The sequence below is a fragment of the Magnolia sinica genome, chromosome 15 (genome assembly GCF_029962835.1).
Source record: "Magnolia sinica isolate HGM2019 chromosome 15, MsV1, whole genome shotgun sequence".
In the NCBI taxonomy this organism is placed as follows: Eukaryota; Viridiplantae; Streptophyta; class Magnoliopsida; order Magnoliales; family Magnoliaceae; genus Magnolia; species Magnolia sinica.
This window is the reverse complement of record NC_080587.1, coordinates 57,253,821-57,266,696: the sequence shown is the minus strand read 5'-3', so window position 1 is coordinate 57,266,696 and position 12,876 is coordinate 57,253,821. Positions and strand designations below refer to the sequence as shown.

General features: G+C 39.2%; 1 protein-coding gene across 2 annotated transcripts in view; it reads left to right on the top strand.

Annotated features, from left to right (window-relative positions):
* The window catches only part of LOC131228041 (mediator of RNA polymerase II transcription subunit 23), a 138,805-nt gene that overhangs the window by 118,281 nt on the left and 7,648 nt on the right, over window positions 1-12,876 (top strand). For both annotated transcript variants that reach the window (XM_058223876.1, XM_058223877.1), the window contains exons 16-17: window positions 2,599-2,753; window positions 12,619-12,859. In XM_058223876.1, the coding sequence (XP_058079859.1) occupies window positions 2,599-2,753; window positions 12,619-12,859 (396 nt within the window). The remainder of the gene's footprint in view (window positions 1-2,598; window positions 2,754-12,618; window positions 12,860-12,876) is intronic.

The window sequence follows — 12,876 nt, the reverse complement described above, 5'->3', positions numbered from 1 at the left end:
GCGCTCAGATTGAAGATGGCCTGGATAGCTAAAGTTCGGCCGAGTAGTAGTTTGTGGGCGGCTTTTATTGCGGCAAGATACGGCCCACTGATAGATGCCTCGCCGGCCACATCCACGCCCTCCCTCTCCCCCATGTGGAGGCATATTCTGGCGCTATACTCGGTTCTTAATAGCCACATTCTATGGAAGGTGGGTCGTGGCACCTTGAACCTATGACATGAAAATTGGACAGGGAAGGGCCGACTAATTGATTTGATTGATCGTCCGATTCCCAACGACCTTCTATATATGTCAGTCAACAATCTGATCTCCAACGATGGCATCAATGACCGATCGTCGGCTTTCAACCTACTTCCATCAGGTATCAAGGAACACATTATCTACTCTGGTATTTGCACGTCGAACCAACCAGATCGCCGTATATGGCCACTCGATCGGACCGGTTGTTACTCAGTTAAGTCTGGATAGACGGTATGCAGATCTGCTGGGCAAGTTTTTGACTGGGCCAAGCAAATCTGGCACCAAAATCTACCCAAAAAAATCTCTATTTTCACTTGGTGGTTGTTTCACCGGGCCGTCCCCACTGATGATCGGACTCAGGTGAAGGGTATCTCCCTAGCTTCTAAGTGCTAGTGCTGCGTTAGTGAGACAAATTACTCTCCTCAGCCAGAGACGTTGGGCCATCTTTTCTACTCTGGGGCAATTGCCACCACCGTTTGGATAGAGTTCATGAATATTTTCGATATCCACCTGTCTGCCCCTTTTTCAACTGCAGATTTCTTCTTTTCATGGTGGATTTCCTCTCAGTCTGGTAGAATATCTCATCTTATTTATCGCTTAACTACGTGCATTATTGTTTGGGAACTATGGAAGATGAGAAACTCAGCCAAGTTTGATGGGACCGTCCCTTCTAGCACTAAGGTTATCAACAATGTCAAATGGCTGCTAGGAAGGATGTTCCAGGGTACCCATGTTCCGAACCAAATCGCTCTCCACCTTGGTCTCTGTCACAGACCCACTGTGCCTCCTTCAAGTCTTGTTGTTAAGTGGTCTAAACCACGAACAGGCAGGGTGAAAGTTAACATTGATGGGGCTGCAGCTGGTAATCCCGGCTTGAGTGGGGGAGGGGTCATTGGCAGAAATGCCAATGGAAACCTTATTTTTGCTTTCTACTCGGGCTACGGACAAGCTTTAAACAACAGAGCAGAACTTCGTGCTCTCCATGATGCGATGCAGCTTAGTATAGAACGGGGTCCGCAGGATGTGCACCTTGAGTCAGATTCTTCCTTTGTGGTGGATGCCTTCAAGGGGAAGTCGGTCCTTCACTGGAAGTGGGATTACTGGATATCAAGAATAAATAAGCTGCAAAAGGAAGGTCATTTCCCCATTTCTCTTATTCCCCGGGAAATCAATGGGCCGACTGATGGGCTTGCTCGATTGGGAGTGGCCAACCAGGGATCTTTCCAGGTGGATAGGTGGTCGGCCCTCCCTAGGCTGATCAGGGGGCTCTGTTTCCTTGATAGAGCGGGTATTGGAGCTTTAAGGGAGATTTAATTTCTAACTTATCTCTCTTCGTTCTTTTGTATAGCCACACGATAGGCGGCACAGGGCATCTTTTTGTCTACCCATGTGTGCCCGAAAGCCTTTTCCTGTAACTTTGTTGTTGATTATGAATGGATGATTTTCTTTTTTTTCTTTTTTTTTTTTTTCAAAGAGGGAACTAGAGAAACTGCCAATATATGGATAAGATGCAAAAATATAACAGAATGGGATCTAACTATCGTGATAGAGGATCATCATCATCATCTAAGCCCTATCTCAAGTAATTGGGGTTGGCTCCATGAATCATGTTCCACCATTCTACTCTATCAAGGGCCACTTCTTTTAGGTCATCAAGTCTTTTCTTACTATATCCACCCACATCCTTTTGGGCCTTCCTCTTGCCCTTTCAAAGCCTTCCAACTTGTACTAACTCACTCCTAACTGGCATAGTTCTTGGTATTTGTTGCACATGACCAAACCATCCAAGTCCACTTTCCCTCATCTTATTACCTATTGATGCTACTCCCAAGTTCCGCCGAATGCTATCATTTCTAATTTTATCCTTCCTCATCTTGCCAATCATCCATCTCAACATCCTTATTTCAACTACGCATCCTATGAAACCTGTTGTTCCTAATTCCCAACATTCTGTCCCATAAAGCATTGCTTGTCTTATACTATCCTCTATTTCCCTTTCAATTTGAGTGGTACATGATGATCACATAAAACTCTGTAGGCACATCTACATTTCTTCCACCCAACCTGAATTATGGGCAACATCTTTCTCAAACTCTCCACTCTGATGAATTATTGACACAGAGGATGAAACAATAAGATATGGTGATGAATATGTTCTATTGAATACTCCTGCCAATAAATGAGATTTAATGCATTGGAAAATTAATGAATAGCTAACTATGTACACATTTTCTCTGGTAGGATGTTGACAACTTGATAATTGGATGCAAAAAAATTCAGTCTTTATTTCTTGATCTAGTACATTTGGTAATAGTTCTTTGAGATCCATGTGGCTCACAGAAACACACTTCTTTGCAGATAAGTCTATTAGACAGGCAGGAGCTTCAACAGAGAGTCAAGATGTTTTGTATGAATCGTGGGCCTCATAGTCATGAGCATTGGCTCAATTCTGGACTTTTCAAGCGAGTTGAGCTGCAAAAAGCTCTTGGAAATCATCTCTCTTGGAAGGACCGGTAGTTCTTTCGTTGGAAAGTAAATTATGACATGTTGTAATTCTACAGTGCATTCTATACATCCAGGGTATTGTTAATAAATTGATAAAGCTAAGTGCATTTGCTGAGATGGACAGAGGGCTTCATCACACGTGGCGACATGGCAGGCATGTACTAGGTCTGGAACTTTCATTGGTTGCAGCCCACCATGAGTTCGCTAGCCCAAAAGTAGGCAGTTCAACTCATCAGGTAGGCCACATATATATGTTGAAATGGCCTGTTGGTCAATTTCCTTTAACCATCCAATTCTTTTGTACGTGTGAGGCCCACCTATTGAGGAGAGTGGCTTGATTTTTGGGTGAAGTAATCTACACGGGGCTTACCTTATGTGTGGATTGGATCTTGTTCATGCTTTACCTAGTTGCCATGTATGAGGGACTGGTGCCAAAAAAGTTTACTTGATCGGGTTCAATTACATTCCTTTGTATAAAATAGCCAATGGTAATCTAACTTTTAATTGCATGTGCAACTAGGATTACGGTAGGGGCATGTTTGGATTGAGTGTATACTAGGGGAATTCAGTTTTTGTCGACAAGACATTTGCGCTTGCTTGGGAAGTAGAGGATGCCACAGCAAACTATTTGCCTTTGCCTTTCCCACCTCAACAAAGGAGTAATTTTTTTTTTTTTTTCACAAAAGTCAAATGGTGGGAAAAAGGGTTTCCCCCTGATGTGGTATTTTAAATAGCGAACTTGGAGGGTTTCCCTTTGTGGGATTGCAATCCAAACACTTTCAAATGCAAAGGAAAAAAGCATTTTCCAGGAGTTTTCTTTAGCAAAACAAGTACAAAGGGTGATGTCAGTTTACCATCTGCTTATGTCACAATTTTTCTTTCCCTTGCCTTCCCCTAGTTTATTTCCAATCCAAATATGTCCTAAAGATACAGGGTAACTGAATAGATTGCCTGGCCTCCATTGGTTATTTGAGACCATTCTTATCCTTTTAGAATATCAGACATTTATTGTTTCCTTTTCATCTGTTGATTACTTGTGTGGTGGACAGTTTGGGTTGTAAACAATGAAAAGAGTGGAACAAAACCAGAGTAGTAAATTAGGCATCCTGTCATGACAATCTTTTATGTGTCTTTGTCCCTGGTTGCAATTGCTGCCCTTGTTTATACAACAGAAAAACGACTGACCTACCCCTAGCATATCACATAACTGCAACCAAGTAATGATACATAGGCTTATGTCATATTGAATAATTGAGAAAGGAATTACACGATTAAGTGAAGGTACATAGGGAAACAGACCAACAATGTTTTAAGAGTTGATCACTAACAAACCTTGACACAAGAATCGGAGTCAAAGAAAAATAAAAAGGAAAACTAGGTTCTACCAGACTGGAAATAGAAGGATGGACAAATTGAAAATGCCATAAGTACATCTTCCCTGGAATTCAAGCAGCAGAAGTAGCAGTAGCAGAACCCTTCATCTGGGAAAGAAGGGGATACAACCTATCAAAATTACATCCTTCAAAATTGCCGTCTGTTTCAGGCCTTCACAGACGCACAACGAGTAAAATAACCCACAAGAATTTAATCATTTTGGCAATATCGATAGTAGGTAAAAGGCAAACCAAACATTATGGTACAGAGAAGACCGGAGAACAGATAGTTGTGTAATATCCTGAGATCTACTTATAGTAACAGTTTTTCCTGCAAGCCTATTCTTCCAAATCCTAGAAATGATTTGAGGAAGAAACTAGTGCTAGACAAACCCCTTGGTTTTGTTTTGGGCATGGCGTGTGGGGTCCCTGGGATTCTCCTTGGTGTTGTTTTGTTTGCTTTTTTGTGATGACTAGCTAGTGGAGTTGTAAGTGTCACTTGTCACTGGCTGTCTATCTTTATATTCTTGGATTTCTTAATAAAATTTATCACTTTTCGAAGAAGTAAAAAAGAAAAAAGAAAAGAAGAAATCATCTGATCAATAGCTTCTAGTCAATCTAATGTAGGACATGGAAATTAATTATGATATGCAAGATTTCAGGCTTAAGATAATACTAATTTAGAAACAATCACAAAATTTCCACATCCCACAAAATAATAATAATAATAATAAATGAAAAAATCAAGCATTCAACAAGGGGAATCTATGAGGGTCCAAGCCTACACATGTTAGGGTTGGATTAATTAAAAATTATATAACAAATAATGCTCAAAGGAGAGAAGATTCATCCACACATGCAAAGGATTACTTCCCAATCTAAGCAATACACATGTTTTAAATCGGAAACGCCTAGGGTTTGCAAAAGTGGAATAGAACGTGGGATTTAGGATTATCTAGGGTTAGGATTAGGGAAACAAGGTTAGAGAAGAGTGAAATAGAGAAGAGAGACGAACCCGGGAGGTTCCACACGTGTGGATAGCAGCGGGGTCCAAACGCACGTGCATGGGATCCTGCCCACATGTATGTGGGGCCCACGAACCCGAACAAGGCAAGCTTGGGTCTGGTCAACCAAGGGTGGGCCACACACACCAAATTTTAGGATGATCCAACGTCCGATCTGTGCACGGTGATCCGCCGAAGTTTCAGCCCTCTTGCAGAGCCTAATTCTGCAAATCTGTTGTAGAAGAAGGATCGGCTGCAAAAGGGGGTGGATTTGATGACTGGATGGCTGTAGAAGATGATGAATATTAGGGGTAGGGGGTGAGGGCGATTTGGGATGGATGTGGTTTCACATGCAATTAGATTTCCACAACTCTGAGAATTAGAGAGGTAGGAAAACGCAAAATTTTATTAATAATCTTCAATGAGAAAAACCCTACAAGGGGTTGCCTATTTATAAGAAAAACTTATACCCCAAAAGCCGCGCCATGTGCGTACTCTATTACTTAGAGACGGAGTAACAAAAATAATAACTAATCAAAGCAATCTAAACCGTCCATGATATTCCTAATAACAATAATAAGCAAAACTCAAAAGTACTAAATCATCTAGAGTAGTGGACCACGATCGTGAGATCCAATGGTGGGATTCACATGACGATCGGGTCCACTCCAAGGAACCAAAACACAGTCCTCTAACTAGAAGGCCCTCCATGGATGTCTTCCTCTTTGCATACGTGCGTAGGGGGGGCGTGCATTGCGCGAGATGTCTCCATCACAATCACCAACGACTAGCAAGAATATTCGATGGAGTCACATGTAACTAATGTTCAGAGTATCGGTTCTGTTACATCTATTGATGACCAGGGATCGCCAATTCTTGGAAAAAAAAAAAATCGCCATTTGACGAAAACATTTGGAAATGTTTGGAAAATTTGGAATTTTTCATTGAAACTTCATTAGATGTTAAAAGAGACATGTTTACATATAAAGGAATCAAAATATTGCGAAAACAACTATACATAGTTTCCATTTCATAGGGGCCTCAATCATGTCTTATTGAAAAAAATCAATGCAAAATAAATGTATAAAATTTGTAGCCAATCAAAAGATCAGCCAACACTCATCAATATATAAAATTTCACATTAATTGACATTGGAAAACACATCTTCCAATATAAAAATGGAGAAATTAGTATTTCCCTAATTTCTCCCAATTTTCACATAAATGTTTTTTTTTAAAAAAAAAAACCACAAATCCATGTTAATGCATGAAAATCATGCATATTCATGGATTTTCATTGCAATCCGTGCGGACATTTGAGAAAAAAATGAAGTTTCTATTGATTTGTTACATTTTAACCACATGTAGTTTCCTAGATTTTATCAGAGAGTAAGTTGTGAATTCCCTTGACACAAAGTTTGGAGGTAAGAAAACAAAAAGAAAAGAAAATTTTGCAAGTCATAAATGTCATGACTAATGACACCCTCTTTGAATTGTCTGACAGGCAACACTTTTGGATGACGTCACCAAAACATCTTTAATATATCCTAGAGTTTTGTGTCATAGAGTGTCCAAGTGTCAGCACAATAAAATTAATGCAGGACAATTTAATGCTAGCATACAACGTGGAGATTATGAAAAGAGTCCATAAAGTAATTTAATTAACAAAAGATGCTAACCCACCAAATAATTAAGAGTAAACAATAGGAAATTAAATTTGATTTAACCTAAATCACATACCCGTATGCTAAGAAATCACATAAATAAATTAAAACTAAGTCCAATGGAAGGATAGAACTTCCAATTTAGTATAAGCACGTTCCATACTTAAGGGACAGATTTGTAGGTTTTATGATTAAGGTTAGGAAGGGGAAAATCCGAAATTTGGAAAATTGGGGTTCATGAGAATTGAGGATTTTGGAATTAGGATTTTTAGAAATTGGGAAAAATTGGAGCTTGGGTATAGTGTAATTCTATTTCCCATTCAGCACAATAAAATTAATGCAGGACATAATTTAATGCTAGCATGCAATGTGGATATTATGAAAAGAGTCCATAAAGTAATTCAATTAACAAAAGATTCTAACCCACCAAATAATTAAAAGTAAACAATAGGAAATAAAATCTGATTTAACCTAAATCACATACCTGTATGCTAAAAAATCACATAAATAAATTAAAACTAAGTCCAATGGAAGGATAGAACTTCCAATTTAGCATAGGCACATTCCACACTTAAGGGACAGATTTGTAGGTTTTATGATTAAGGTTAGGAAGGGGAAAATCTGAAATTTGGAAAATCGGGGTTCATGAGAATTGAGAATTTTGGAATTAAGATTTTTAGAAATTGGGGAAAATTGGAAATTGGGAATCTAGGGTTTATGGTAAGGGTTCTTGATGGAGAATCAATGTGTTTTGATGGGGGAAGCAAGGGGAAATCAAAGGATTGAGCGGTTGTCCATACGGTCAGCCTAGGGGCTAGCACGTGTGGGTCGTTGGCCAGGGTTTTTGGGTCCTCAATGGTTGATTCCGATTGGGGTTGAAGTTGGATGGTGAAAAGTTGAAGAAAAAGATGATTTGGATGATCTTGGATAGGAACGAAAGAGAGGAGGAAGATAATAGATGGAAGCCTTGTGCCTCCGTTGAATGGGGAATAGAATTACACTATACCCAAGCTCCAAATCATATGGAGTATTCTTCAAATCACATGAAGAAGAGATAACACAGAGCTTTTTCTTTCTTTCTTTTTTTGTTTTTTGTTTTTTTTTTTTTTTTTTTTTTTTTTTGTTTTTGTTTTTTTTTTTTTTTTTTTTTTTTTTTTTTGGGTGCAAAATAACGACATTAGGGCTTCACACGCATCTCTCTTTTATAGTTTCAAAAAAGACCTTTTACAAAAAGACGCTCTCAGATAAGATTTTTAACATAAAGACACTTAATAAATTAAAAGTTGTTCCTAACTCTCTAATCTCAACACAAATATAAGGTATACCAAAAATAATGAAGTATGTAAACAATTTAAACAACTAAACTATTTTGTGGCCATGGGGGTCTACAATTAAGATGTCCAATGATGATGATTTAATGGTCTGATCATCGTGTCCACCCAATCCAACGGTCCGGCGTGTCCATCAAGCTCTTATATGCAACCTATGTGCATCTTTCCAGTGTGGGGTCTTCAAAAATGCATGAACATGCACGTGGGGTCTTTAGCGTGGTTAAGAATGTGAATTGGGCCAAGTAGGCCCCATGTAATGGTTGTTTAGCCATAAGGAGACTAACTAAGCCCTCTTCCTCAGATATAGTGCCCGGATGTCCTCATCAATTCCACTCGGCTGAGGAGATTTTGCCTCTGGCGAAATAGATCCGGGTCTCGTCGTTGAATATCTGCCTTTGTAATCCACATGTTGTCTGACTTTGGTTTGCCCTTCCACTTGACAAGGTACTGCTGGTAACCTCCATGTCGTGTGAAAACCGTTTCTTCATCTAATATATCCTATCTCCTCTCTTCTCGTAGGTATTGATGGTTCGGGTGGTAAATGTTAAGAAGATGGGTCAGGTAATGGCATGGTTTAAGAGGCAGATCAGGGGAATCATCATTAAAGTTCTTGTCAGGGTTAGGAGAAGATCCATGAAATAGTACAAAATCTTCCACATTAAATGTGGAACTGATACCTATATTAGGTGGAAGATCTATCAAGTAAGTATTTGAACCCAATCTTTTCAAGATTTTATATGGTCCAGTGTTACGGGCTTGCAAATTTTTTATGGTTCCTTGTGGAAACTTTTTTGGACGTATTCTAATCATGACTTCATCACCCATAACAAAATCTTTAAACCTATGGTGGGAGTCAACAATCATTTTGTATGTTTCATTACTTAATTTGATTTTATTTTTCTAATCTCCACATGCAAGTCATGCATATGTCGTGTAGATGCATGTGTAGACTCTGAAGGTTATAGAACACTGACATGGGTATGTAATCTAAAGGGGTCCCAGGTTCGTCTACTTGTCTTTTCAGATCCACTTCCTCCCCAAGACTCATTTGATTTTGACGAAGGTTTAGTAGAGTCAACGCGTGAATGTCCCGCACGAGTGTAAGCTCAACCAGTATGTCTTCCAGAATAACAACACTAAACTCCTCCAATACCAAACTCACCTCAGGTGATAACTCTACACTACCCTCATGTGTAACCTCAAGTTGCATCTCCATAATAACCTTAGGTGTGACCTCACTTTTCACATGGGCATACATCATCAAATCAGTTTTAGTCTCTCTTTCAAACTCTTTAGCATTAAATATAGGAAGAGACTCAAGTTGAAGTTTCGTCTCATCTTCAGGACCATGTTTCTTGACGTCCTCCTTTTCCAAAGTGATTTTGGGCGGGAGAGGCTTCAAGATAATCCTTTTACCTTCATATAAAAACGAACATATATTCGAATGACCCAATAGTGTTGCGTCCCCGTCATACAACCAAGGCCTACCTAAAATGATGTGGCCTATATCCATAGGCAAAACATCATACCACAACATGTCGGTATAAGAACCAAACTGGATAGGAATGAGACAACGCTGAGAAACCAAAATTGAAGACACATCAACCCATGAGACTCGATAAGGCTAATGGTGAGGAACGACTAGCATACCTAAGCAGCCCACAGTGCTAGCAGAGACCACATTGATGCAACTGCCACTATCAATGATCACCTTAAAATTTTTGCCACCACGCTTGGCATAAGTGTGGAAAATTGAATTCCTATGGCGATCATCACTTTCCACAATCTGGCTTAAGGCAAGGCTAACAATTACAAGTGGCATAGTCTCAACTCCTTCAATTTGATACTCGGCTTGTGATTGGACATCTTCCCCGGTGTCAGGGTTCGCCTGAAGGGAAGCTTCAAGCTGATCAACACGTGCATTGGTCATTATTAATTGAGTCACGGTGGTCTTATTGTGTGCTTCAATGGCCGTCAGACGGTGGTTGATGGTATTAAGGGCTTTGACAATCTGCTCTAGATTCATAGTGTGATGTAGATCAAAACCACGTCCAGAACGAGTGGGCATATACCAAAAAACTCTAAAAGGGAAACCTAGATCCTAGGGTAATGTTATGACAACAACAAAACTAACCTAGATATCAAAATGGACACACTAGAAACACTAATCTGAAAATTCAGCAAGCTATCACCCTCAAATACTATATTGAAAATTCAACAGGACGGTAATATGAGTACCAAACTGAAAATTCAGCAAGAGTGTAATATGAAAATTACAAACTGAAAATTCAGCAAGGTGACATCCTGAGATTACTACGCTGAAAATTCAACGATGGTATAAGTGCAAAACGATAGCTGAAAATTCAGCTATGGGATACTCCAAACTAGGAACAAAATTCAGCAATATGATCCGAGATGCTAAATGCAATATATCCTCTACTAACCTTAGATGTGACTCTAACCTAAGTGCGGCACAAAAATCCTATGCTAAATCAAGCTTCGATACCAAATTTGATGCAAGACACATAATTTAATGCTAGCATGCAACGTGGAGATTATGAAAGAGTCCATAAAGTAATTCAATTAACAAAAGATGCTAACCCACAAAGTAATTAAGAGTAAACAATAAGAAATAAAATATGATTTAACCTAAATCACAAGGGTCCTTACTCTTGCTCTGGTGGTACTCTCAGGAGGTTCAACACCAGGTCAAGGGTTTGAGTACCCACAAGTGGTGAAATCCCACTACGGCATGAGTGTGTGGGGTGTATGCGCGTTTAAAAAAAAAAAAAAACCAAAATCACATGCTCGCATGCTAAGAAATCACATAGATCAATTAAAACTTGGCTCGATGGAAAAATAGAAGTTCCAATTTAGTATAGGCACGTTCCACACTCAAGGGACATATTTGTAGGTTTTATGATTAGAGTTAGGAAGGGAATAAACTGAATTTTGGAAAATTATGGTTCATGAGATTTTGGGATTTTCGAATTAGGATTTTTAGAAAATGGGGAAATTAGGAAATTGGGAATCTAGGGTTTAGGGTAGGGTTATAGATGGGGAATCAATGGGTTTTGATGGGGGAAGCAAGGAAAAATCAAAGGATTGAGCGGTTGTCCATATGGTTAGCCTTGGGGCTCACATGTGTGGGTCGTTGGCCAGGGTTTTTGAGTCCTCAATGGTTGATTTTGGTTGGGGTTGAAGTTGGATGATGAAAAGTTGAAGAAAAAGATGATTTGGATTATCTTGGATAAGAAGGGAAGAAGAGAGAATAACGATAATAGATGGAAGCCTTGCACATCCATTGAATGGGGAATGGAATCACACCACACCCAAGCTCCAAATCATATAGAGTATTTTTCTAATCACATGGAAAAAAGAAAAAAACACAGCCTTTTTTTTTCCCCCAAAATAATGGCATTAAGGCTTCACACACTCATCTTTCTCTTTTATAGTTTCAGAAAAGACCTTTTACAAAAAGACGCTCTCAGATAAGATTCTCAACATAAAGGCGCTTAATAAATTAAAAGTTGTTCCTAACTCCCTAATCTCAACATAAATATAAGGTATACCAAAAATAACAAAGCATGTAAACAATTTAAACAACTAAACTATTTCGTGGCCCATGGGGGTTCATGATCAAGATGTCCAATGATGGTGATCCAATGGTCCAATCATCATGTCCCCTACTTCAACGGTCCGATGTGTCCATCAAGCTCCTATATGCAGGCCACATGCATCTTCCTAGTGTGGGGTTTTCAAAGATACATGAACATGCATGTGGGGTCTTCAAGATGGTTACGAATATGAATTGGGCCAAGTAGGCCTCATGTAATGGTCGTCTAGCCATAAGGAGACTGCCTTAGCCCTCTTCACTAATATGGTGCTCGGATGTCTTCATAAAAAATCCCTAGAAGTATCCTAGTAACACTGACGGCTAGGCTTCAGTTGAAGCTGAAGATTATGCAGTTTCTAAGTCACGAACTATATCATGGATATCAATGAAATGAAGGAAATGCATTATGTTATTTTGGAATTTGTAGATTTAAGTAGCCACTGCATAACAAGCTAATTGATTTCCATTTGGCATGTCCCGAAGTCCAATGAAGAACCAATTGACAATAGCACAAAAGATTATTGATCAACGAAAGTGTGAGAAGCACAAAAAGCTCACATGGTTGAATGGAAATAGGTGAAAGGAAAATGATTGAGAGTTGTCCTTTTCGCAATTTCGTGGTCCTTTTGTGTGTTGTTGACGTTGGTTCCAGCACATTTTGAATTTTCTTGTTATGCTTGCAGGTTTTTTTCAACTCTCTCTGCAATTAGAATCTCCACATGTTAAGACTCTTGGTAGTTCATTGACTTGCGAAGAAGTTCATAATGATTTTTGGAATCTCATGCAGTTTTACTTCCTGTATCTCTATGATTTTTTCGATAATATGTCTGGTTGGACATTCATAGTCATATGCATTCTTGCTTATCGCTATAGTGATCATTGCAGGTACCCACCCTTCTTTGATGACATTGCAGCACGTATGCTTCCAGTCATCCCTTTAATCATTTACAGGCTTATTGAGAATGATGTGATGGAATATGCTGAAAAAGTTCTTGCAATATACACTCCATTGCTTGCCTACCACCCACTGAGATTTACTTTTGTTCGTGACATCCTTGCATATTTCTACGGTCATCTGACAGGGAAGCTCATTGTGCGGATATTGAATGTACTTGATGTTTCTAAGGTATTGAATTCTCCTGG